Source organism: Sus scrofa, chromosome 5 (genome assembly GCF_054392235.1).
Source record: "Sus scrofa isolate SSC_HxYL_T2T_F1_AM1 chromosome 5, Sscrofa_HxYL_maternal_Yorkshire_Landrace_v2.0, whole genome shotgun sequence".
In the NCBI taxonomy this organism is placed as follows: Eukaryota; Metazoa; Chordata; class Mammalia; order Artiodactyla; family Suidae; genus Sus; species Sus scrofa.
Genome location: NC_139387.1, coordinates 56,658,020 through 56,685,976, shown reverse-complemented (window position 1 = coordinate 56,685,976; position 27,957 = coordinate 56,658,020). Strand labels below are relative to the sequence as shown.

At 34.3% G+C, this 27,957-nt stretch overlaps 1 protein-coding gene across 26 annotated transcripts in view; it reads right to left on the bottom strand.

The window, feature by feature from the left end:
* SOX5 (SRY-box transcription factor 5) overlaps window positions 1–27,957 on the bottom strand; it is a 527,302-nt gene that overhangs the window by 294,809 nt on the left and 204,536 nt on the right. For all 26 annotated transcript variants that reach the window (XM_084956582.1, XM_084956577.1, XM_021092957.2 and 23 more), the window contains one exon: window positions 11,657–11,867. In XM_084956582.1, the coding sequence (XP_084812708.1) occupies window positions 11,657–11,867 (211 nt within the window). The remainder of the gene's footprint in view (window positions 1–11,656; window positions 11,868–27,957) is intronic.

Below are 27,957 nucleotides of genomic sequence, written 5' to 3'. Positions count from 1 at the left end.
CAGAATTAACAGAGATGAGTTAGTGCAAGCAGTGTAGACTAAATCAAAATCTGACAAAGGTGTTGCGTCTTAAAAGGTGCATATAAATTCATTAGGTAGGGAAGACAGAAAATGATATTTAAGGTGGAATAAACAGCACGTAAAATGCAGAGTTGTATTAAAAATACAGTGTTGAGAGAACTGTGTACTGTTTATTTCACAAGACCATGAAAACATGTACCTTAGAGAGTGGGAGAAAGTTAGGTTAAGGGGGTAAAGGGTTGGTTGGATCAGATTCTATATGGTCTTGTGTTCCATGCCAGTAGTTTTGTGGAGGAAAATAAGTTCATTCTAATTCCAATTCCTCCATACAACAAGAACATAAGTTACTAAGCCTCAATGTTTCACTTTTAAGGTAAGAAATAATACCAACCCCAGAGATTCTGAGGATAGAATGAGGCAGCTCATATAACATTTGGCAGAAGAGTCACATATTTATTATGGTCTTTCCTCTCCTTTTCTCAATATAGCAATAGACAATACTGAAGCAGTATAAACATCCTTCAACAAATATTTTAAACACTTAGTGCATGTACTATCCTCACCTTTAAGGAGTTTATCATTGAGAAGAAACTAACAAATAAGTGGACAATCATAATACAGTGGAGTAACTAACAATGGAGGGAGACAAGTAACACTACTTAAAAAGATGAAAAGGTTAATGCAATGAGGGTAAGTGACTCTTTGGAGCAACTCAGACTTGGAGAGATGGGGAGGGGAATTACAGATAGAGCAGATGGGAATCAAGAAAAAGTGAGTTTTGTCTCTTGTGTTTCTAGGGGGAAGAGGTATAAATAAGCTGAAATGACTATTCTAAAGAGACATAACAAAGACATTAATATAAAAATAAAAATAAAAATATGAAGCCTGCTATAGTCTTACAGGTAAAATGGTTCTATTTTAAATGAGATGTATACATATAAAGTTTTCATCAAGATGAAACTATGTTTGCCTGCAATATTAATGAACCAATTGGTTTGAATGAAAATCAAGTTTAAAGTGGACCCGAGCCCTAAACCTAAATGCTAATCTATATTAATAGACCATCCCTAGCTACCTGGAACTTGAGCACACAGGACATTTATGCCTACCCATCCATCTTGGCTTTATTAGCTAACTTGCCTCAGATTTATTCAAATTTAACAAACAGAGAGGAAAGAATACCAGAAAGTATGATATAACTAAACAGAAGGGAACAAAGGGACCTGGACCTGGAGGATGTGACCCGGATTCTAATCTTTGGGCTTCAACATTAGCTTGCTATGCGATCCCAATTATATCTCTGCCTCAGTCCTCTGTCTCGAAATGAGGAGAGAGGACTAAAATGTGTCTACATTTCATTCCAATTCTGAATTTCTATTACTCCGAACTGGATGTTTTTCTTTATTTTATCATTTATTTATATACATATTTTTTTCTACTGTACAGCATGGTGACCCAGTTACACATACATGTATACATTCTTTCTTGTCACATTATATGTTCCATCATAGGTGACTGGACAGAGTTCCCAGTGCTATACAGCAGGATTCCACTGCTAATCCATCCTGAAGGCAACATTCTGCAACTATTTACCCCAAGCTTCCATTCCCTCCCACTCCCTCCCCTTCCCCCTTGGCAACCACGAGTCTATTCTCCAAGTCCATGATTTTCTTTTCTGTGGAAAGTTCCCTTTGTGCCGTATATTACATTCCAGATATAAGTGATATCATACAGCATTTGTCTTTCTCTTTCTGACTTACTTCACTCAGAATGAGAGTCTCTAGTTCAATCCATGTTGCTGCAAATGGCATTATTTCGTTCTTTTTATGGCTGAGTAGTATTCCATTGTGTATATATACCACATATTCCTAATCCAATAATCTATCAATGGACATTTGGGTTGATTCCATGTCTGGGCTATTGTAAATAGTGCTGCAATGAACAAGCAGGTGCATGTGTCTTTTTTAAGGAGAGTTTTGCCCGGTATAATAAGTTTTTCTTAAGATATCTTTCAAGGCTTTTTTTTTTTTTTTTTAGCACTTAAAACTTGATTTTCAACTTTATGGAAATCTGATCACCATTGAGGAATCAGAAATTTACTTTAGTAAAAAATTACTGAATTTTATTTTCTTATTTCACATTTCAAAGGAATTTTAGCACATATGTGGTAATGTGTAACATTAAACTATTACTGGCAAAATTCCTAATTAGAAAAAACAGTGTAAATAGTGATTAAGGACATGAATTCTAGTTTAAGGTGGGCTTCAGTTTGAATAATGACCCTGACGGTCACTCTGTGACATATTTAATCATCAGTTTCCTCATCTGAGGAAATGGAGATAATAGAATTGGAATATTTAGTTCATGGGTATGATGTTTCCTAAAATTGGAACAGCTATACATAGTAGCCCTTGTTATAAGGTTTGGGCAAAGATTAAATGAAGTATTTCATTTAAATTACTTAACACTATCATTAACACATGATATACACTTAGTATATGCTTTTTTCCCCTGAATATATATTATTTACTCAATGCTTTGATATAGAAATTATGTATAACATATTATGCTACCAAACTTCATTATCATTATTATTTGTTTTAGGTCCACATCCATGGCATATGGAAGTTCCTGGGCTAGGGCTTGAATCAGAGCTGCAGCTGCAGGCCTACACCACAGTCACAGCAAAGCTGGATCCAAGCCACATCTAGGACCCATGCTTCAGCTTGCAGCAAGGCCAGATCCTTAACCCACAGAATGAGACCAGGGATTGAACCTGCATCCTCATGGATACTAGTCTGATTCTTAACCTACTGAGCCTCAATGGGACCCCTCATTGTCATTCTTAATTCCTAAGTCTAATAGTTAAAAATGAACTGATAGAGTGTGGTTACTACCAAATATAAATTATCTATATATTACATAGGTCAGGCACACTAAAATGAAAATAAACTATGTATTTTGGCAGGATCCACATCAGGTGAAGTGTGCACTGGACAAATGGGAATCTTTAGCACTAGAACTTTTTCGTAATGACAGACAAAAGTTCTGATGGAGGACAAAGATACATACAAACAAAAATACCATTAATCTATTTCCTCCTCTTTATATCTCTTTTAAAAAAAATTAATTAATTGTTTGAAAAGATAAACTAGCTAGAATAAAAGAGTTATTTTTTTTCTTCAGCCCATACGCAAATCTGATTTTCTTTCTAGCTATTTCACCTCAGTGGCCTCCTTTTGTATAACACACCATTCTCTTCTATCTTCTGAATTTCTGTTAGTATGCTGTTGGCAGGGATAAGGTTGGAAATAACACGGACTTTCTATTGAAATCTGTATTTCCCCTCAATGAGAGGAAGCAGAGGCATGAATATGGCACCCTCATAATGATTTAGCTGTGGCTTAATGAAATTTTCATCACAACCTGCTGTTCATTTTAATGGCCTTTGAAAAACAATGGAAAAATATAGCTTGAGGGAAGAAAAGATTTTTCAGTGGCAGATATTTGTGAGCTTAACATTAAGTTCCTTCCCCCCAATCTCTGTTCTCTTCCTAAACTGCTGCGCTCATCACACAGCTTTAACAATGTTGTGTAGTTTTTCAAATATACATTTTATAGTTCTTTCATTAAATTTATTCCTATGAATTTTATTCTTTTGATGCTATAGTAAATCACAGAACTACACATTGTTTGTACTGTACACAGTGTCACTGTCCTGATGCCTGGATGATATCAGATTTGGGTGTCCAGTCTCATATTTAACCATACCCTTTGATTAGTGGAATTTTTAATCTTTTTGAACAATGACTCCAAGAGTCACTCTGTGACACATTTATTTATTTATTTTATAATTTTTTTATTTTCCCACTGTATAGCAAGGAGGTCAGGTTATCCTTACATGTATACATTTAATCATCAGTTTCCTCATTTGAAAATAGAGATAATAAGAATATTTAGAATGTAACGTTCCATTTGTGGTAGAGCCTTTTACACATGTCCCTAGATATATTACTCCATTTTTCTCTCATTGCAGTTAAAAAAAATAGAAATAGATTTCCTATAACATTCTATGCCTTTTCTATGATACAATTTTCTGCCTTTCTACTGATTTTTTCTTGGTGATTAAGATCATCACTTTACTCAAATACATAAACTGCTCCTTGATAAATCTCCCAATATTTGCAGTTGTTACAAAAATAAACCAATGGGACCTAATTAAACTCAAAAGCTTTTGCACGACAAAGAAAACCATTTTAAAAAAAAACAGACAAACCCATAGAATGGGAGAAAATCTTTGCAAATGATACAACCAACAAAGGCCTAATATCCAAAATACACAAACAGCTCATACAAGGCAACAACAACAAAAACCCAATTGAAAAATGGGCAGAAGATCTAAATAGACATTTTTCCAAAGAAGACATATGGTTGACCAGTAGGCAGGCACATGAAAAAAATGATGAATATCAATAATTATTAGAGAAATACAAATCAAAACTATAATGAGGTACCATCTCATGCTTGTCAAAATGGCCATCTTTAATAAGTCAACAAATAAATGCTGGAGAGGGCTGGAGAAAAGGTAACCCTTCTACACTGTTGGTGGGAATGTAAATTGGTACAACCACTATGGAAAACAGTTTGGAGGTTCCTCAGAAAAGTAAAACTACCATGTAACCTAGCAATCCCACTTCTGGGTATATATCCAGACAAAACTTTCATTCAAAAAGATACATGCACCCCAGTGTTCACTGCAGTACTATTTACAACAGCCAAGACATGGAAGGAACCTAAATGTCCATCAACAGACATGTCTTATATGTAAAGTGGTGCAGGAGGGATAAATTGGTAGGAGTTTGGGATTATCAGACACAAACTAATATATATAAAACTGATAAAATCCTACTATATAGCAGGAAACTACATTCAATATCCTGTGATAAACCATAATAGAAAAGAATAAAAAGAATACATATGTATGTATAACTGAATCACTTTACTGTACACCAGAAACTACCCAACAGAAAACCAACCATACTTCAATTAAAAAATAAAAATTTTAAAGCAAGTCTAGTTATACCTTTGTGTATTCAAAGCATGTCTAGGAGTTTTGTGTACATAAACATAAAACCACTTAGTGGGTTTGTACTTATACATGAGCTATCTTTCTGGAATTCAGACTCTTAGATGCCTGCCATGTTCAATCTATATTCCGTCTTCCATAAAGACTATCTCTATATTTTCTCAATGTCTTTATATTAGTCACTAACAAGTTACTCTTAAACTGAGCTTTTAATATATTTGTAGAGGGAAAAATACAAAAAAAAGCTGTGAAAAAACAATAATGAAAATATTCAAATGTTCATATGCAATATGATATTTCTTCATGTCAACTCTTCCTTCCATGGATGTTCCATCTCAGTCCTTTGGCCTGTGTAGCTATAATTTTCTACTAATTCCTAATACCTCTGAATGTTTCCTGCTAAGCAAATTGGTGACACTGTTTCCTGTCCTCTTTCCTACTGGGAATCACTCATTTGGCTTCAGCTTGTCATATACGTCCACATTAAAGAGTCTGTGCACAGAAGGAAGAAGGAAGGGAAGTGCATATGATATGCTGAGGGAATACCAGGATCATATTCCAAATTCCCATGGAAGAAATTATCTTAAGATAAATCCACCAAAACTGCTTTGTAATATAGTACACACTCTGAAATCCTGGTTTTTCCTAGACCTTAGTCCTGTACCATGAACATATCTCAAACAAAAGTTAAAAATTAACATGTGAGGAGTTCCCGTCGTGGCACAGTGGTTAACGAATCCGACTAGGAACCATGAGGTTGCGGGTTCGGTCCCTGCCCTTGCTCAGTGGGTTAAGGATCTGGTGTTGCCGTGAGCTGCGGTGTAGGTTGCAGACGCGGCTCGGATCCCGCGTTGCTGTGGCTCTGGCATAGGCCAGTGGCTACAGCTCCGATTCGACCCCTAGCCTGGGAACCTCCATATGCCGAGGGAGCGGCCCAAAGAAATAGTAAAAAGACAAAAAAAAAAAAAAAAAAAAAAAAAAACTAACATGTGAGGGAAACACTTCTTAACTCATATGATGCTAGCTAGCATTGTCTTACTATGAAAATCAGATAAACATTATGTGAGAGAAAAACTACAGACTAATAGGTCTCACAAAGATCGATGCAAAATTCTCAATGAAATATTAGTAAGTTGAATTCCAACAATATATAAAAAGAATTATAGGCCAAAACCAAGTAAGATTTATTTCAAGTATTCAAGTCGTATTCAATATTTAAAAACCATACCACATTAACAGGGCAAAAGAGAAAAATCATACGTCATATCAACAGATGCAGCAAAAATATTTGACAAATTCTAACAATCACTGATGATGAAAACGCTCAGCAAACTAACAATAGATGGAACTTCCTCAACTTGATAAAGAACATTTATAAAAATCTACAGCTAATATCATACTTAATGGTAAGACCTAGATGCTTTCCTCTTATACTCAAGAACAAGACAAGGATGCCCCCTTTTACCACTCTTACTCAACACTGTTCTGGATGTCAGCTAATGTAGTAAGACAAGAAAAATAAACATAAAGTATATGAGCTTGTGAAGGAAGAAATAAACTGTTTTTATTCATAAATGCCATGATTGTCTATGTAGAAACACTAAAAAACTGGCAAAAGTACTGAAGCTAATAAGCAAGCACAACAAAGTCACAGAATACAAGGTTAATATTCCAGAGTCAACTGCTTTCCTATGCTAGCAATGAACAATACAAATTTGAAATTCAAAACACAATATGATTTATATTCACACTGTAAAAAGATGAAATACTGAATATAAATGTAACAAAAATCTATAAATATACATAATCTATAAATAGAAAATCTATGAAACTTGGAGGAATCTAAATTTAATCAATGGAGAACGAGTTTGTCTTCCTGGATAGGAAGATGATATTTTTAAGATGTCAATTCTTCTCAACTTGATCTACACACTCAATCAAAATCCCACCAAGCTCCTTTGTACATATCAAAAGACTGATTCTATCACTTACAAACAAAGGCAAAGACACAGGACAACCAACACAATTTTGAAGAAAAGTTGAAGGACACACTACCAAACATCGAAGCTTACTATCAAGTTACAATAAGCAAGGCAGATATATATTGGTAAAAGAATAGACAAATTGATCAATGAACAGAATACAGAGACCAGAGATAGACCCATACAAATATAAGTGAGTAATATTTGGAGGAGAAACAAAGGCAATTCAATGGAGAATGAATAGCTTTTTCAACAAATGATGCTGGAACAACTGAACAGAAATATATACAAAAGAATAAACTAGAGAGAGAACTTACACCTCTTATAAAAAATTAACTCAAAACAGGAGTTCCCATCGTGGCGCAGCAGAAAAGAATCCGACTAGGAACCATGAGGTTCAGGTTTGATCCCTGGCCTCACTCAGTGGGTTAAGGATCCAGCATTGAGGAGAGCTGTGGTGTAGGTTGCAGATGCAGCTCGGATCCTGTGCTGTGGCATAGGCTGGCAGCTGTAGCTCTGATTAGACCCCTAGCCTGGGAACCTCCATATGCTGCTGGTGCAGCCCTGAAAAGACAAAAGAAAAAAGACAAAAAAAAAATTAACTCAAAACAGATGATAGGACTAAATTGAAAAATTCAAAACTATAAAAACTTCTAAAAGATAACAAAGGAGAAAATCTAAATGATGATGGGTTGGCAATGTGTATTTAGATACAACATCAAAAGTATGATATATGCAAAAAAGGAAAAACTGGACTTTACTAAAATTAAAAACTTGTTCTTCAAATGACAATGTTAAGAGAACGAAAAGAGAAGCCACACCTTGGAAGAAAATATATTTGTCAAGCACATAGCTGATATAAGACATATTTAAAAATCTACAAAGAACTCCTAAAATTCAAAAATTCAAAAAACTCAATAAATGGGCAAAATATCTTAGACACAAAGATATACAAATGTCAAATAAGCATATGAAAAGATGCTGAACATCACTTGTCATTAAAGAGTTACAAATGAAAATAATGTGATATCACTACAAATCAATTTGAATAGATAAAATTTTTAAAAAATGCCAATATCAAATGCTGGTTAGGATGTGGAGCAAGAGGAACTTACCTGCATTGCTGGTAGGAAGACAAAACCTTATACACATTTTGGAAGACAGTTTCTTACAGGCATAAGCTTAGCATACTTTTAGCAATCACATTCCTAGGTATTTACTCAACTGAGTTAAAATGTATGTCCACACAAACATCTGCACAAGAATATTTATAGAAGCTTTATACTAAAATGTCTTTTGATAGGTGAATGGATAAACCAACTGCGGTACGTGCATACAATCCCATTATTATTTAGTGACAATTAGAAATGTGCTATCAAGCCAAAAACAGACATAAAAGAAACTTAAATGCATGTTGCTAAGTGAAAAAATGTCAGTTTCAAAAGTTACATACTGTGTGATTACAATCATATTACATTCTAGAAAAAGCAAAACTAATAGCACAGTAGAGAAATTTAATGATTGCCTGGCACTGTAGGGAAAGAGGGAAAGATGAATAAAAGGGGGGTTTTAAAGTGATGAAACTATTCTGAATGATACTAGAATGCTGGATAAGTGTTGTACTTGTCAAAGCACACAGGAATGTCTAACACAAAGGCTAGATATTAATATAAGCATATTTTTTAAAAAACTTAGCAATCTGAGAGATACCAGGAAACAAATGAGAAAAGAATTTAACTATATTACAAATGTGTAAAAGAAGCTCACTATATGGGAGGGGGGACAAGTAAGTTAACCTAAGTAACTTTGGAATTAATGGAATCTAAGACTAAAGGCAAAATGAACTGCACAAAAGCACTGTACTCCACTGATAAAGATGTTCCTTATGGTGGTCTAGGTAAAATTCTGATACTGTTAATACACGGATATTGGAACTGAATTATAAGTAAATGGATGGGAGATGGTAGGATCTAAGTTTCTCACAGTTAGGGGTGGGAGAAGGATGCATACATCAAGAAGGAATGAGGCTTGGTGCTCTTGCTATGGTGCAACAGGATAGGAAGTATCTTGGGAGCATTGGAATGTGGGTTCAATATCCAGCCCAGCACAGTGGGTTAAGGATCTGACATTGCCACAGCTGCAGCTTAGGTTGTGATTGTGACTCAGATTTGACCCCTGGCCTGGGGGCTCCATATGCCATAGGGTGGCCAAAAAAAAAAAAAAAAAAAAGGAATGAGGCTAGAATGATTCAAGTGGAAATGGATTAGAGTTGGAGTTATTAGTAAGAACTCATATTTAGTTTAATATAAATTGAGCTAGTTAAACATAGAAATATTTGTAAATATGTAAGTATACAGGTTAATGTATACACATACATTTCTTTGTTTTGTCAGTTGAGAGGCATAAAAGAAATGACACCTCAGTAGTGAAGAAGACACTTCATATCCAGATCTTGTTTTCTAAGGCCATTCACCAATAAAAGGAACCAGGACTTCTTAGAGAAATGGCTGATTCTAGGACTGGGAGAAGGAAATATACAAGATAAATCTGTAGCATCTTATAGTGCCAGAAAGTAGACTTGCTTAAAAAAAAATACAAACCTCAAATCCCACAATCACAGTAGTAGGTGAACATGACATATAAGGAGCCTCCAATGGACAAAGCTGGAACAATTTGACCAACAAAATAAAGAAGTGTATTATAACTCAAAGCATACAGTAAACATACATTGGTCTATACTGATATAAATAAGTGACTGAATAAAATAATAAATGGTGGAGAAGAGACAAATCTCCCATGGGGAAAGATTCCAAACAAATTCCGTTAACGCGCCACACTAAAGGATGGGGAGCAAGCCTTCCTACTCCTATGGTTATACACAGCCCATCTCCCCTCCTATGGTACAGAAAGGGGCCATGGAGACTTCACATTGGAGAAACCGCATCAGCCAGGTGATCAATCTCAACATCAACATAAATCATGCAAAAAGTGTGTGCTCTTGATACAATGTGACAAAAATGGTACTTGGTTTCTGTGATCTTTCTCCCCAAATCCATAATTTCAGTTCAATTAAGAGAAAACCACCAGACAAACTCTAGTAGAGGGGCATTCTACAATGTACCTGAACAGTATTCCTCAAAATTTTCAAGGTTTTCAAAAACAAGAACAGTCAGAGAAACTGTCACAGCCAAAAGGAGACCAAGAAGACATGATAACTAAACAACTAATTGTAATTTGTTAGTTGATAGCACCCTAGAACAGAAAAAGCATGCTTGGTGAAAAATAAAGATATTTGAATAAACTATGAACTTTAATTATTAATAATAAAGTATGACAACATAATATTGAAAAATAAAGGCAAAGATATACATCACAAAGTTGAGATGTTATATCAGAAAGCTATAATCTGGGGCGATTTTTAATTTCTTTTAATTTTTCTGTTTTTTTTAAAAATAATTCTTATAGTAAGAAAATACTATTTTTAATATCAGGAAAAACTGCAGCACATTTTTAAAAAAAAAGAGGTTGTCTGGGTCCTCCTCAAAACCCCATTTTTATCTGCATGCAGATTAGAGCCAAAAAGTCTTTGGCTGAATAGATTATCTCTAAAATTCCTTCCAAATGTAAGATCATGTGAATCACATAAATTTTAACTAAAACCCATGTCCCAGCTATGCATCTGGTAGAGACCCAGAAATATTTCATTACCACATGACTTCTAATACTGGTTAATACACATTTTGTGCCAGATAATCTCAGAGTTTACCAATTTCCTAACAACAGACTAGAAAAGCCCAACTCTGTATTACATAGCATAAATGTGGTATATTTTTGTTATAAAGTATGTCATTTCATGTCACTGTTTTATGTTTGTTTCAATTTTCCATCTGACTCTAAAATAGGAGTCATGTTCTTGTGTGCAATGTGGTATCCAGGCTTAGCTGGACATGGGTTTAAACATCTGTCAACATAAAAGATGACTGTCAGTTAATGCAGAAATTATATCATTTGCATCAACTGTTTCTTTAGTTTGTTCTAAGTTTAGTGCATGAACCTATTACCTGTAGGATACCATCCATAACTATTAAAGAGATTTAGAAAATGAAATCTTAAAAGAAAGGGATCTTGGAAGTTGAAAAAAAATGGGAAATAGACCTAACTGTCAAGGTAGTCTAAGATGCCTTAATATATAAAGGTTATAAAATGTAAAAATGTTGTAAAATGGCCTTGAGAGGAAAAACTTGAGCTGCACAGACTGGATTGCAGCTATTTGGCAGGTAGGTGGTGACTATCCTGGGCTCTGCTGCCACATTCTATCCTTGAATCTGTTTTACGCAACCACAACTTACTCATGTGTGAAAATAAGGATGACAACGCAACAAAAATTAATGATTTAAAAAACTGGGATAGACATATGTTTCTAAAAATTTACTATCCATCTTCATAGCATTAGATTTCTATTTCTTCCCATTTAATCTTGAGAGTTCATCAGAAAAGGGAACTAGAAGTTAAAATCAAAGTGTTCAGATCAGGAGATTGGCAACAACTTTTTGTTTCCATCCTTTACCTTCTGGCTCATTTTTGATGAGCTCTTCCATTTTCCTCTGCTTCAAGGTGTCAACAACATCAGCTAAGCTGCCTTTGCGCCGTTCAGGAGTTCCCAGGGCTGTACTGGACAAGGACTCGCCACTCTGTCGCCCACCTTCTTCTGCCTTCTGAGGTGAGGTAGATGAGTTGTGTGGGGCAAATGAAGACATAACTTTATTGCCATCAACTTCCTGAAAGAGAAGGCAAAGGAAAAATATGTATGGATTTGTTTAAAATTCAGTAAGCTTTTAATTTTAATTGGTTACATGGCTTATACAGCTGAAACATTAAAAAAACGAAATGTCACTCTGCAAGAGCAAAAGGGATAACGAAATTTCAAAAAAGAATACATTAACTTTACAAGCTGGCACTAGAGTGAGACAAAGATCAATTCATCGGAGAAATAAAAATACGAAGATTCTTTTTCCTTAGACTGAGTTCATATGGCAATACAGCCTTCTACAAAGCCGATATTGATTAGATTTGCTTATTTTTCTGCTTTTGCTTCAAAGTCTTAGATTTTCCTGTGAACGTTAAGTATAACAGTCATCTGTAATAAACCTTCTCATGGCATTAGAATGTTTAAATAAATAATATTCCATGTATTTAATTTTCTTTTTAAGCAGCTGCCTTTGCTTGATGGTACTCCTGATGAAAGTAGGGTCCTCCACCTCCCTCTCATGCTTTTAAGACGTCAGCCATACAGGTTATTCTGACATCAGAGAGGAATACTACAAATTTATTTCTGCTTATGCAGAAGGTATTTGCAATGCCATTTGTTATCTGAAGCACGGTTTCTGATGATACTCTTTGCTATTTTCCACTTTTAGCCTCATTTGCCCTACAAAATAACGTTTCTTGCAGACTTTGCTCTTAATACTTGCGTATGTATGTGAAAAAATCTTATTCCATAATTCATACTTTTGGTGTTCCTTCAGCATTATTTCCCCCACAAATTCTAGGAGAACTTTGGCAATATGTATAATTTAGAGCACATTTTGTATAAGAGGCACTGAATTTATTTTCAGACATTCTCAAGAGAAATTATTATGAAATGACAAAAAAAATTAATTTTCTTATTGAAATGTTTCGGGTTTTACTTCCATAATCTTTTACTTTCCACAAAGTAGAGCTTTTACTAAAAATAAATCAGTATCTCAACATCTTTGAGGAAGTTAGTTTCCTCTAGTTATATTTCTTAACTAAAAGTTTCCATTAAAATATATTTGCTATGTGCATATTTAATATTCAGGATAATAGCTTATATCCATATTTATACATTTGTGCTCCACTTAAGACATATTAATAAGGACTTGTTGACCCCCAAAATGACAAATCTCACTGATTTATAGCTAATATTTAAAAATTAATGCTAATATTTTTGACCATATTAAAATATATTAAAAAAACTTGATAAAACTGTCATTCTAATTTTTTAAAATATATTAAAAAAGATGTCAACACATGTATAATCATAATCTGTTCATATGATTTATTGTCAGTGGATATTAGTGAATACAAGGACATTAGCTATGATACAAATAACAGTTTTTTGGGTGGAGCTGAGGCAATGTTGGGAAAGCAAAATAAAAATAAAAACTGTGTACAAACAGAATCTTCAAAATTATAATTCTAAACCTCAAATGGTTTCCATTTTTTATAAACAGAATATGCCTCCGATGATAACTATTTCTTGACTGAATGTTCTATAGACAATACTTCCACAGATAAATCTTAGCTTATACTGTACTTTGATTCAGAAATCAATATGCATAATGTAATAATTACAAGTCCCTGCAGGCTAAATGAAAGTACGTACACCTCTGTAATTATTTATTTAAAACTGACACATAAATGCAAGCAAACACATATAAACACAGATACACAGACACATAGATACAGACACAGACACACACACACACACACACACACACACACCTCTGAAAATGGCAACCACAAACTCATTCAGTAAACTAAGGAATGTCTTTATGAATGACCCATAATAAACATTAACTGAGTTTAACGTGTAAACCAGAATACAACAAAAGTGCTGTATTTATTTTCCACAGATCTTTCTTCTCATTTATTTCCAGGGTCAAAAGCAGAAACACCCCAATTTTAGCTTCACTTCAAACATTTATATTTGATACTCTATTTTTTTCATCATACAATAATAAACTTTACAAACAAGAATTTGGCAGCTAAACTTCATTTGCCATAATTGGAAATTACATACATCCTTTCTGCAGTATCACCAGTAGAGAGAATGGCACCCAAATTATAGGCAATGAAGTCTATTAAAATATCAGAAAAAATTCAAATTAAAGAAAAGTAAAATAATATCCCATTTTAGCATGTCTCAAATTTTCCCCTCTGTGCAAAGGGGAAGAACATATTGTAAAAAGTTGATATACATTTCACAAGTATTCTAAACTCAGATAGCACAGTGATATGAAAATAAATTAATTAATGAAGCATTACTGCTATTTCACACAGGAATATTTATCTTATCGCTATTTCACCTGTCTGATTACATTTCAGCCCCTGGCACTGTTAATCCCTTTAACAGTTTTATGTAGTTAACAGATGTTTCAGTGTGGGGCTTCATTGTTCATTTGCATGGTGAGTAGCCTGTGAGGAGTGCTGGCATGGTCTTCAGTCAAAGAAGTCCTATCATTTTCAGTTCCTTCCCTGGGACTGCAATTACCATACCTGAAATCATGACTGTATGTTTCTCTTCATTTTGCTGGGAGGTGAACATCCAAAGAGTCCACTAACAAATGCATTAGTGGTCCAGGCCAGCAATATAGATATATAATATATGTGTGTGTGTGTCTGTGTATATATATATATATATATATATACACACATATATAAAATCAAGTTTTGTAAACTACAACAAGCTTCAGTATTTTGCAGAACAGCTCTAACAACTGTGATGCATAACTTCTAAAGTCCAACAATAAGAGTTCTAAACTTTTAGAATGAGGTTAATAACTTTTGTTATTCTTCATCAAGCTTCACTTAATCCTGTCCTCCTTCATCATCTTTGCAACCATGAGATAAAGGAACAGGTTTACCTAATGTATCTAAAAATGCATTCTTATTAATTAACTCTATTAATAATGACTAATTATTCTGTTATAATATAATATAATTAATTGTTATGAACACTTTGAGAGAAATATTATTTAAATCTCATTATTCAAATTTTAGTTAAGATTAAATTTGGTGAGCAAGAAGAATTAACTCGTTTGAAGAAAAGAGATTATATGTGACATGACCGGATAGTGTTCCCTTTATTGTCCAGGTAACATTCATCCTTGACCTCTGGCTTCAAGAAATAGATCGCCATGCTTCTTTTGGGGTCTATAAACTGAAGTTAAATCCATACAGGGTATAAAAAACATTACATTTAATATTCAGTCTATCAGACCGTAATTACTATGAATGATGCACAATATTTATTGAATAGTTTGTGCCAGGCACTGTTTAAAGTGCCATATATGCATTAATTCAGCTAATTCTCATGGCAGGCAAAATAATTTGCATTTCATAGCTGGATAAACTGAGGCACACTGACTAAAGTTAATGCCTGAGATTGCATGACTAATGAAATATAAAGTAGATAATCAATTCCATCATCCTGGGTTCCAGAGCCATGGTTATTAGCACAATGCTACCCCTCTCTTAAAAATACACCTAACCATGTCCATATCTGATAATGATATGGGTGAACAAGATATACTACTTCTTCATAATTAAGTATGAAAAGGTGAGGTTTTCACCCCAAGATGTTCAACTCCTATAGAATGCTATAAATGGCTTGAAATTAATTAATCCAACTGTATTCCAGACTTATAAAGCTCTCTGCATCTAAATATACACAAGTTTATGTTATATTCAAAAAATGAACCTTAAAGTTTAAATGATTATTTAAAGCAAACACATAAATTTTAATTATAAGTGGCTAATCAAAATAATGGTGCTCAGTAGTTTATGATTTTTTACCCTCCTTTATAAAATGTGTAGGCATCTCTAGCATTCTTTCTAGTACAATAAAGTTTTGAGCTTAGAAGAAACAGTACAGAAAATCTAAACTGTTTTTAATTAGATTCTCATTAAAACAAGTTCATTAATTTTAGTATTGCATAGATATAGCATAAAATATAAATGAATTATTCATCTACAGAGACAGTGCTTTGGTGTTGGACAAATTCTGACATGGCCATGTTCCTCTTCCAGCAACAGGCTATTCATGTAAAAACGACTGGGACACAGCAAAACAAATCTTTGAAAAATATCTTTTTTTTTTTTTTTGTCTTTTGTCTTTTTGTTGTTGTTGCTATTGCTATTTCTTGGGCCGCTCCCGCGGCATATGGAGGTTCCCAGGCTAGGGGTTGAATCGGAGCTGTAGCCACCGGCCTACGCCGGAGCCACAGCAACACGGGATCCGAGCCGCATCTGCAACCTACACCACAGCTCACGGCAACGCCGGATCGTTAACCCACTGAGCAAGGGCAGGGACCGAACCCGCAACCTCATGGTTCCTAGTCGGATTCGTTAACCACTGCGCCACGACGGGAACTCCTGAAAAATATCTTAAAAGCCATATTACTTGGTTGAAATGGATGAAGTGGTCGAAATGCATAAAATTCCAGTTATAAAATAAATCCTGGGATGTGATATACAGCAGCACAGTTAATAATCATATTCTAAGGAGTTCCCATCGTGGTGCAAGTGGAAAAGAATCCGACTAGTATCCATGAGGATGTAGGTTCGATCACTAGCCTTGCACAGTGGGTTGGAGATCCGGCATTGCTGTGATTATGGGGTAGGCCAGCAGCTGTAGCTCCAATTTGACCCCTAGGCTGGGAACTTCCATAGGCTGCAGGTGCGGCCCTAAAAAGCAAAAACAAACAAATAAATAAATAAAACTGTATTCTATATTTGAAAGTTATTAAGACAGTAGATCTTCAAGGTTCTCATCACAAGAAGAATAACTGTTAACTTAGACAAAGAATGCTCATAACCTTACTACAGTGATCATTTCACAATATATACAAATGGTGAATCACTACGTTACACACCTGAAACTAATATGTTAGATGTCAACTATATATCAATTTTTAAAAGCTCTATTATGTTTTTTAATTGCTTTTTAGGGCCGCCCCCCTGCAGCATATGGAGGTTCCCACTGAGCGAGGCCAGGGATCCAACCTACGTCCTCATGGATGCTAGTCAGATTCATTTCCACTGAGCCCACAAAGCGAACTCCTAAAAGCTCTATTATTTAGTTATTCCCTAAATTCTTTAAAAATTGGACAAGAATGTTTTATCACAAATATTTATTTTGAAACTAAAATGTATTACCTGTAAACTACTTTGTCAAATTAGGAGGTGTCATATTTAATTTAGTAACACAAAAAAATACATGACTATTGTATAAAAAAACTATTTTTAAAGTGTTTTTGGTGAAGATAATTTTTCATTATACTTTCCATGATACCTCAAACCAGTAATGCTTACTCCTTGTGCATTACAGATCTCTTGATGATAGCTACAGATAATCTCCTAAACATTTATGCACATGCATATAGACAGACACATACTCATGCAATTGCACATATAAGTTCACATATAATCTTAGAGAGTTAATTTCCTACTCTTATAGTTCCAACTATGAACTTCTTTCATTAAATCCCCTAAGAACTCTTATAAATCATGGGTTCCAGGTTAAGAAGCTCTGACCTAAATGTGTATCTCCCAAGTAAAGTAGTATAAACTCTTCAACATATTACAATTAGATGATTTCAAAACAAGCAGTTATTATATGCAAAAAGAGCCCCAAACTATAGACTATTGATATTTTATTCAGATCATCACAAAGGCATATATGTCAATAACTTGAAATTGTACTGTTCCTAAGATAAGCCTTTAGAAAGAGATCAATATTTTAACTATACTTTAAAAATATTAAGCACATTGAAAAAAAGGGTTCATTACAAAAGGCAATCATTGTTTTCTTACTCAGAAGTCACTTTGTGATAGCATATATATAAATTTGAAATGGAAAGCAGAACAAATCATTAACTTCTGCAAATGAATATTGCCATATTGAGAAATCATATCAGTTACATTTCAAACAGGACTTTTCCTAAAAACAGGATGTAAACCTATGAAGAAGGATACACTTAGGCAAAAATCAACACTTAAAAAAGCTTAACTGAGAACAGTAAGAGTCTTTCTTTCATTAATATGATCAAATTCAATATTCTGGGAACAGGAGTTCCCATTGGGCTCAGCAGTAACAAACCTGACTGGTATCCATGAGGTTGCAGGTTTGATCCCTGGCCCCACTTAATGGGCTAAGGATTCGTTGATGCTGTGAGCTGTGGTGTAGGTCGCAGACATGGCTCAGATCTGGTGTTGCTGTGGCTGTGGTATAGGCCAGAAGCTGCAACTCTGATTCGACCCATAGCCTGGGAACATCCGTATGCCACAGGTATAGCCCTGAAAAATTAAAAAAAAATAATAATTTTCTGGGAACAGGATATGCTTAGTTCCCAAGACCTTTAAAACAAAAATTAGCACTTACAGGCAGATCTCTGAAGGGTGTCAATTATGTCTGTAATTACTGATTTAAAATACTTTGAAAACTTCTGCCTTAAAAAGAGCTGTCTAATGTGCACTTAGATTCAAATAAATAAAAAACTGACAGGGGCAGTTTTGTTCAATTTATTTCCAGTCATCTATACAGACAGAGCTCATCATAATTGTTCACCTTTATATAGTGGAAAAAACCACCCAAAACACATTTGTAAAACTTACTGAGTTTTATAAGATAAACAATTCTCAGTGTTTAATCCACTACAAGGTAAACTAATTGAGACTGAAGATATTAGATGAGTGATTCATAAAAAACTGTCTGGGGGGTGGGACCAGGAGGTTATGTATATGCATTTTTTTTTAAAAGTTCCTTAGGCGGTTGTGATGATTAGATTCTTGGCTTGGCTATACTGACCTACTCTAGATTACTCACAAGCTAGTCACAGGAATCCAAAGTCATTTTTTTAAAGCTTATATTTTACATATTTCAACATTTTATGAGGTTATAGAAATTCCCCGAAAATTAGGGCTCTCAAGCCTTAAAATCACTTGATCATAGTAGTATAAAAAATGGGTAGGAATTCCAAAGTACTGAAAGATGTACAACACATATTTTGCTCCATGATCTATGAAAAGCTCCATATTCCATATCTGGCTCAACTCTAAGTTTTAAAGAATACCATAAAACCTTAGAGGTCCATCTGCCTCTGTAAAGTATCATAACCCTCTTGGCACAGATCTAATATCCTAAATACTGAAAGGTCTCATCAAGTTTAGGCAAAAGATTATTATATAAAACTGGCTCCATTATATTTCAAATATAGGATCCAGTCCATATTTCAAAGTTTTTTAAAATGTATTCTGTACAATGCAAATAGAAGTGAAAGCTATTTTATGCTTTTTCCAAGCCTAAAAGTATAAAATCTTTTAAAAATTCCTTTCCTATGCAACAGAATGGACATTAAGCAAAAGTCTAACTTGGTTTGCATTTTTTTGGCCAAACACTGAGATGAAATATTACCTTATTGATCAGAAGACTTAATAAACATTTAAAAGCACATTCTTTCTTAAAATCCATTCATGTGGTACTAAATAAAGGACAGGTGATTTGTACGAATATGATTTTCAAACTGTAGTGAGTGAATAGTATCATGGTCATGAGTACATTTTTCTCAGGCCTCACTCCAGACTTTTTTCTGAATCAGAAACTCAAATGATGAAGCACAAAATGACTTAATAAACCTTAAGGTATATCAGGGGAGACTGTTATAGGAAAAACTGTAAGAATTATAAGAGAAAAGGGGAGTTCCTGTCGTGGCTCAGTGGTTAACAAACACGACTGGTATCCATGATGAAGAGGCCTTGCTCAGTGGGTTAAGGATCTGGCTTTACCATAAGCTGTGGTGTAAGTCGCTCACTCAGCTCAGATCCTGTGTTGCTATGGCTGTGGTGCAGGCTGGCAGCTACAGCTCCAATTTGACCCCCAGCCTGGGAATCTCCATTTGCCCCGGTGCAGCCCTAAAAAGACAAAAGATCAAAAAAAAAAAAAAAAAAAAAAAAAGAGAGAGAGAGAGAGAGAGAGAAAGGGAGAGAAGGAAGTTGAGAGATAAAAGAAAGATGTCATAAAGTGACTGGACTTAAGGGATTGAGAAGCGAGCTAAAAGGTCATATATTCCAAGGAGGAGAGGAGGTAGGGAGGTATAGAAGAGTCAGAAAACATGCAGAGGTAAAAATGACCAACATATTTTGGAGAAAAATGCTGACAATTCTTTAATAGCCATTTTGGCACACACTGAAACAGGCTTAGGTTTGCTGATTTCATACTTACTGTATAGATTAAAGCATCTGAGACATATGTCAAAATTATATTGTAGAATTAGATTATTTTTAGAATGTACTACAAATTTAGTTTGAATTTATTAATAGTTTATAATGTACATAAATCATAATATAAAAATAAAAGTGATAGTATGTTTGCTTTTTTTTTAAACCAGTATCATATTTGCCATCTACTGCAATTCCAATGGACGAAACAGAAATTTAAAGGCAGATTTTCTGATTCAATAGGAGATTGCACAAGTAGGAAAAACAGTTTTGGAAAATACCCTCATTTGCATGTGGATGCTACATGGGGCAGAAGTGTCTAATGGCTGTTTTTCCAGAATCACATTTACTAAGAATCTCAGAAATGCTGCATTCAAGAATAAAACGTACGTTTTCATGTGCTCTCCAAACCACTTAATAAGCAAAAGTGGCATTTAGAGAATTCTAATACATTAACTAATAGAACCTGTAAAAACAAAGAACATTTTGTGCTGTGACAGCCTCATTATCTTCCTGCTGATGATTCCTGTGCTGTCTTAACTTATGTTTAAACATCTAGCAAAAACACTTTAAGATATTTGATGATCTCTTCCCTGAGTGCTCAAAGGTCAACAACAAGATGTTTCTAAACACAACTTCGACACATCAAAACACTTCCATTTAACACAACATTGTGGATTATGTAATAATATTTTAAGAAAAAAAGAAAAACTAGCCACTAATTATATATAATAATTCATCTGCCATTTCCCTAAGATGCCTCCAGGACATTCTTAGTGTAGTTAATAAACTTGACTAAATACCTATTCACTCCTGAGTCTGAAGAAAGAAATGATACTTGAGGAATTCCTCAAACTGTGATCTGTTTGGGAATGGAATCTTTTGATCCCACAGAGCAGCCAGCACCATTTCTTACATAGAATAAATGCCTGGTAAAGTTAGTAAGCTAAGTGTTTGCTAGCATTGCTTATAATTGGAAACTAATGACATGATTAGTGATCAGTAAAATAAACTGTGATTCCCCACACAATAAAATATGACATTAGCAAAGCAGCGATGGTTAAGCAAACTGGAGTCAGAAGTCAGGATGTCTAGGTTCAAATCCCAGGTCTGTCATTCATTAATCTTGGGACAAGTTATCTAAACTTTTCAAACCTCAGTATTCTCATCTATAAAATGGGATAGTAAATTAATAATTCATATGTGTTATTATATAGTAACATCGATCTCCAGAATTTAGTAGTAGTAATGAAAATAATTATTAAAAAACAGTTCGCTCGATTTTCACTTTTATTTATGTAATAAAAACATTTTGAGTGCTGACTTGTTTAACGATGTCCACAGTCAAGTTCAGAGAATCTGAAGCCAGAGAGATTTGGTTCAAGTCCTGGTTCCACATTGATTTGTTGTATGACCCTGGGCAAGTTATTTAACCTTTTCTACGCCTAGGTTTCTTCATCTGGAAAATGGGGATAATACTATTACCTACCTCAGTGGGTTGTTTGTTATTATAAACAACAAAATAATGAGTTATATGATCTAGGGAATTACATAAGTTAATGTATGTGCTACATATTATAAAACTCATAAAATGCTAACTGGGAAATGGTAAGAGTGATATGAATAAAATTTGTTAAAATAAGGATGCTCCAGGCCATCATATTAGGAAACAACAATGAACAAAACACAGAATATGTAAAAATAAAGAAAAATACAGGCCCTTTACCAGGAAAAAAGAGACAAAGCCCTTCCTTTACCCACTCCACCCAAAAAATAAAATGCATATACAAGTAGTTTCATGTAGTTCTTTCTGCTGAAATCAAACTGCATCCATGGAATCAGTTTTGTTTTTTTTTTTTTTAGAGAATAATTTAAGTATTTTTGAGGTGGCCCATTTTTAAAGATAACCTAATACGAACTTTTTTTTAAAAGAAAAAAAGCAGTTCACAAAATGTCATGCGACATTAGTGTGCTTTTATCTCTGTCGCATACTCAATTTTCAAATTTCACAGTTTCATGGTTCTCTACAAAGTGATAACTCCAGAAAATGATCAAAGAAAGAATGTTCAATTACTCCTCATTATGAAATAAAACTTTTAAAAGTCAAAGTCTGAAAAAAATTAGAGTAATGAATTATTTTTCATAAATACATGACACCAATTACTTCGTGTGGCACATTTCTACTTTTCTTTCATATTTCTCTTTCTTCTTGTGTGACAGACATATCAAAATTTTTCTTTCTTCATGAGAACATCAGCACCACTAGATTCTCTTGCAAACAACATTTTGGGTTTCTTTACACTATAAATACAAAATCACAGAGGTAATGTGAGGAAAGACAGATTAACACGGACTCACTTTTCCCCTGCTTCCCTCCTCTATGTGCCATTAGCACCTTGAACAGAGCCCCTCACAGCAGCGTCTCCTCACCAGAAAAGGCTGATTTCATAGCCCTGTGTCAGTTGAGTGTTATGTCATTACACTAATCCCATATTCCTATTTTTTAAAAAAGCTACAGGACACTTTTTCTATACTAATTAAGACTTCCAATAGAACACTCTGTTTATAGCAAAAGAAACACATTTTCTTTGAAAGAGGGCTGTAACATGGATTAACGTTAAGCAATGAGTTGAGATACAAGAGGCTCAAGCTTCAGTTTTCATTCATAAGCCATTATAGTCCACACACTCTTAGAGAATTTACCAGCTGGTCAAACTACTTATTCATAGTATAAATCAGAAGTTTTTTTTTCTTTTGGCCATGGCCACAGCACGTGGAAGTTCCCAGGCCAGGGATCAAACCCGCACTGCAGCAGCAACCCAAGCCTCTGCAATGACAGTGCAAGACCATTAACCGGCTATGCCACAAGAGACCTCCTAAATCAGAATTTCTTGAGCCTACTTAAACAGGTGTATAAGGACCTTCTTGGAGCATTCACAATCAATGAGACACTGACACTTTTTATATAAAACACTGGGTTCTCTGTAAAGATTATATTTTGTAGTTAATATGAGTGATGCTATAAATATAAATTTTGTTATTTTAGTCTTACAGTTTCAAAACTTAAAAACTTTCCTAAACTATGAGGCATTTTCCAAACCAACCACAAATACAACAATCTGTTTAAATTCATGAATGTTTCAGTAAAAATGTAGCTACCACTCTTGGAGTTCTTAAACACACTGTTCTAAAAGTTTTGAGGACATTATATTTACTAATTCTCAGAAAAACCACCTAACAACTGTTAAGTTGTTATAACAGATTAGGAAATTAAGCTCCTAAGAGTAATTACCAAGGTAGTAACAAATGGTAAATTGGGGAATCAAACCCAAGACCATCTAAATTTAAAATCCATGCTAGACATTATTAATTTATACTGCCTCAACTGATTCAGGTGCTGTAAGAAATGACAAAAATATAAAAAACCAAGTTAGTTCTTTTAGAGTTGAAAAATAATTTTAAAGTCACTTAAATGCACAAGAAACAATTAGTAATCATAACAACTATAATAAATACTAAAATATCAGTAGCAAGTTTTAATGCAGAAATTTAATGAAAGAGCACTGGAAATCAAAGGAAGGTGAAAACTTCTTTATCATCCACTTAACATATTGTTTTGGGATCACTTACTTAATTTCCTTTCTATACCATGAAGGCAGGGCATGTGTCTGATTATTCACCATGTATCCCAGACCTTATTATTAGTGTTTAGTAATACATATTGAGTTAATTTATTAAATCTTTATGAACAGATAGTCTTTTGGTCTAACTCTAGAAAGACTAGGCAGAGAGGAAATTATAAAGAACATTGTTTCCCAGAAGCATCATTCAGAAAATTTTATAATGTTTACACACACTCATGCACACACAAGAAAGTAGTGGTTTAACCCAAAGAAATGGAGAATAATAAGTAAGAATAGAGACGCGTCATATTATGAAGGGTCATGAATGTCAAATAGAATTATTTACACTTGACCTGTTTGGCAAAAGAGAACTAGTTTAGATTCTAAATGGGGTGTTAACACTTAAAATATATTGTTAGCAGTTGTATAGAGAATGGATTGAGTAGAAGAGTAACAGGAAACTGTTACCACCATGAATGTGATGATAAAAAGCTTTATACTAGACAGTAGCTGTGAGAGTTGAAAAGAACCATCAAATCCTAGAGACAATCTGAAGCAAGGAATGATAGAATTAGATAACTTGAAAATAAGGAGGAAGGAGTCAAAATAAACATAGCTGTTGCTTGGGAGGCTGGAATAATGAATACGGTATTGACAAAAACAGAACACCTAGCAAACAGATGATTTTTAAAATAGAATCAGTCCACCGAAAAATGATAAATTAAATATAATTAAATTTGTCTACAACTTGAGCATGAGCCCTAACTTCTGACCCCAACACTCTAACTAATAGATGCCATCAAATCGCCCTCAGGATTCAAATGATGAGTTTATTTTTTGATATCATTAAAATCGGTATGTGTCACATCCAAGGGTAGATACACTTTTAAACACAAGGTTCAGGTTAGAAAAATAAAAGGTTATAGGAGTTGCCATCCTGGTGCAGCAGAAATGAATCCGACCAGGAACCATGAGGTTGCGGGTTTGATCCCTGGCCTTGCTCAGTGGGTTAAGGATCTGGCGTTGCCCTGAACTTGGTGTAGGTCTCAGATGTGGCTCAGATCCTGTGTTGCTGTGGCTGCGGCGTAGGCCGGCAGCTGTAGCTCTGATTTGTAGGCAGCTGTAGCTCCCTAGCCTGGGACCCTCGATATGCCACGGGCACAGCCCTAAAAAAAAAAAAAAAAAAAAAAGGCCAAAAAAAATGTTTCAAAATGATGCTTTATGAACCTTTATTTTTCAGTGAATAGTTAAATACATTTTAGTTCATGAACTCTCAGAAAGTGTCCAACCAGGGAGAAGACAATTCACATTTGTCTAAAAATGGCAGTTATGTACCATCTTCTAAGTCTTCAGTGACCTGGGCTTCCCGTGTAAATTTTTGAAATTTTATTGTTATTTATTACTACATATTTTAAAATTGAAGTATAGTTGATTTATAATTTGTTAATTTCTGCTGTACAGCAAAGTGATTCAGTTATATATACATATACACACACACAAAGATGAACAATGTTTTATAGAGAAAACCAGGCACTTGAAAATAATAATGAACACCTACAGAATATGCAAAACAGAGAAATTAGAAAATGAGAAGATTCTAGAACAAAAATGTCAGAATAAAGAGTTTTGTTATTCTGGGAAATAAGACTAAATTATGACAAAAAGCACTGTAAAAATAAGGAGAAAATTAGAAACTGACACACCTTTCCCTTATTTAATGAATGGGCTCTCAGAATGCTGAATTCTTGGCACTGTTATGTTTAACCTCCAAAATTCTTACCAGATAGGTGTTAGAATGAGGAAAGAACAAAAATGAAATCTGTCAACAACAAAAAAAGTTCCACAGAAATCTACTGTCATGATCGCTTTATTGAGTTGTAATCACAGGTGTAAATAGGAAGTGAGGGGCTTTTTGCTCCATTAATAAATTATTCTGCCAAGGGAACTTGTTGGGATATATATATAAAATAAAATTATATTATACTAAATCCAATAAAGAAGAAACAAATAATTTTGGACTCAGGACAGATGTATTCTCTTTTATAATTCTACTTGAATTCCTGACTTCTGAATATCCCTGGATTTTTCTGATATCCCAGGTGATCTGGCTTGGGACTCAATAACCTACCAAAACGCCAGTCCAAAATAATAGCATGTATTCTTTATATTCCTCACACCAAGAAACTGTAAGCTTTATTTGTGTCATAAATCTATGTTGTTTGATTAATGGAGCTCAATTTAAATAGTCATTCTCTTTAAGCCTGAAATTATTAGGACTGAGTCTCAGGATAGGAACCAACCAAGTATTGCTATACTTAGCAACTTGGAGATGATACAAATGCAGTGGCTTCTTACAAAAGTTCTTTGCTATCCATTCGTTATACTCAGCAACATCAAACAGGGAAAAATAATTAAAAACCTCCTATTGAGCACCTAGAGACCTTGAACATAGACAGGGGGTGAACACAAAGAGAGAATATTTGGTTACAAGAGTCACACTTCATCTCTTTAATTAATTTTTTTATGGTACATTTTTGGTGTTTCCATTATTTTTCTTCTACTCCCTTGGTTCTAACAAAAGTATACACATACACACATATATTTCATTAAGATGAAATAAAAGGGTTGTCTTTAGTTAAGATGTTTCTATTCACAGAGACTACACACTTAAAAAAATAAATTGCCTGAATAAATTCAATTATCTAGAGAAGCAAAGGAAATCACATGCAAATGACATTATATGCAGAGGCCATTCCGACAGCTTCACGTTTATTTTTATTGTTTCAGTCAGTGGAAGGGAGAAGTTGTCAAAAATGTAACATCTCTTCCTTTTTAAAGGCCCAATTTCTCTGATACTGAAAATTGCATGAGCAATAATATCAAGAGAAGAAATCTGCCTACTGCTGAAAATAGGAGACAGTTCAGACTCCCTCCAAGTTAAGGCCAGCACACGAGTGGGTTCCCATATACCTTGGTTGTATTTTGCCTACAAAAAGTAAAGGATAGTGTTTAATCTGCAAATTGTACCCAGGATCAAGCAAGCCAATGAGGAGGAGCTTTAAAAAAACAGTGTATCCAAAAAAAATGTTAATAGATCCATATATTAAATTAGCCTGTAACATGACTATTAGTCTTGTCCTCTGATAGCACTGTACATAGCTGGTGCTATATATGACTTTATCAGAAGAGACATTCAAATAAGTAACACTTAAATATGACATTTTCTTTGTTCTTTGAATATGACAAAAATATATGGAAAAAGATTTAGGCTGCCTTTGTAATAAGTTCTTGCTGAAAATCTCTGGCTTTTTATACAGAATTTACGTGCTACCTGAGTTCTCTTGAAGCGTGAATGTACCAAGTAAATGTGGCATATGTTTGTATTTTCTTGCCAATTCCAAATTCATTCATTCAAATCACTCATTGTAGGCCAAATTCTTATCCAATTCCACAGAGCCACCGATTTTCCTGGAAGTGAATAGCAGCTTTGTACATGGTAACAGGGAAGTCAATAGCAGGTCTGTGCATACAAGAACTATGCAACTGGTGGAAAGGATAAGAATTTTGCCACAGGATTTCTTGAAAGTGGTAGAACCTAGTTTAAAATGACCCAAATGATGAAGCTTTCACCATTTTATCTGGACATCAATTCCAAAATTTGACAATTCGAGTAATTGAATGTTTATATGCCCATACCACTCTGACTACAATATACATGAGGGTAATCTTCCATTTAAATATATTTGTATTATAATGTTCTTTATTCACCATAATTAACCTCAGATCTCATTCAGAACCTGAGGGCATATTCTTAACAAAACAGTAAATACACTATGTATTGAAACTTATTAATGTGCCAATGACTACACTGGGGTTTTACTTTGATCTCTCCTAACAGACCTAAGTCAGTGTTATTATCACTGCTTTTACACATATAGAAACTGACTTCAAGCTGTGTACTACAAGTTAAACAATAAGTAATTTGAACTCATAACTCTCTGACACCTTCAATTGTGCTCTTAACCATTAGGCTACACAGTTTCTCACCGGGCTGAATACTTAATTGTTTTAACTTTACTAACCTTAATTGAATTATCTAGCCAAAGTTTGTTTTATCTCCATATATATACCATCTCTCAATTCCATAAGCTTTATGATAGGCTAGTTTGGTTTCAAAATGTACTTTATTAACATATTCCATTTTCTTTACTATTTGTAATTGGTT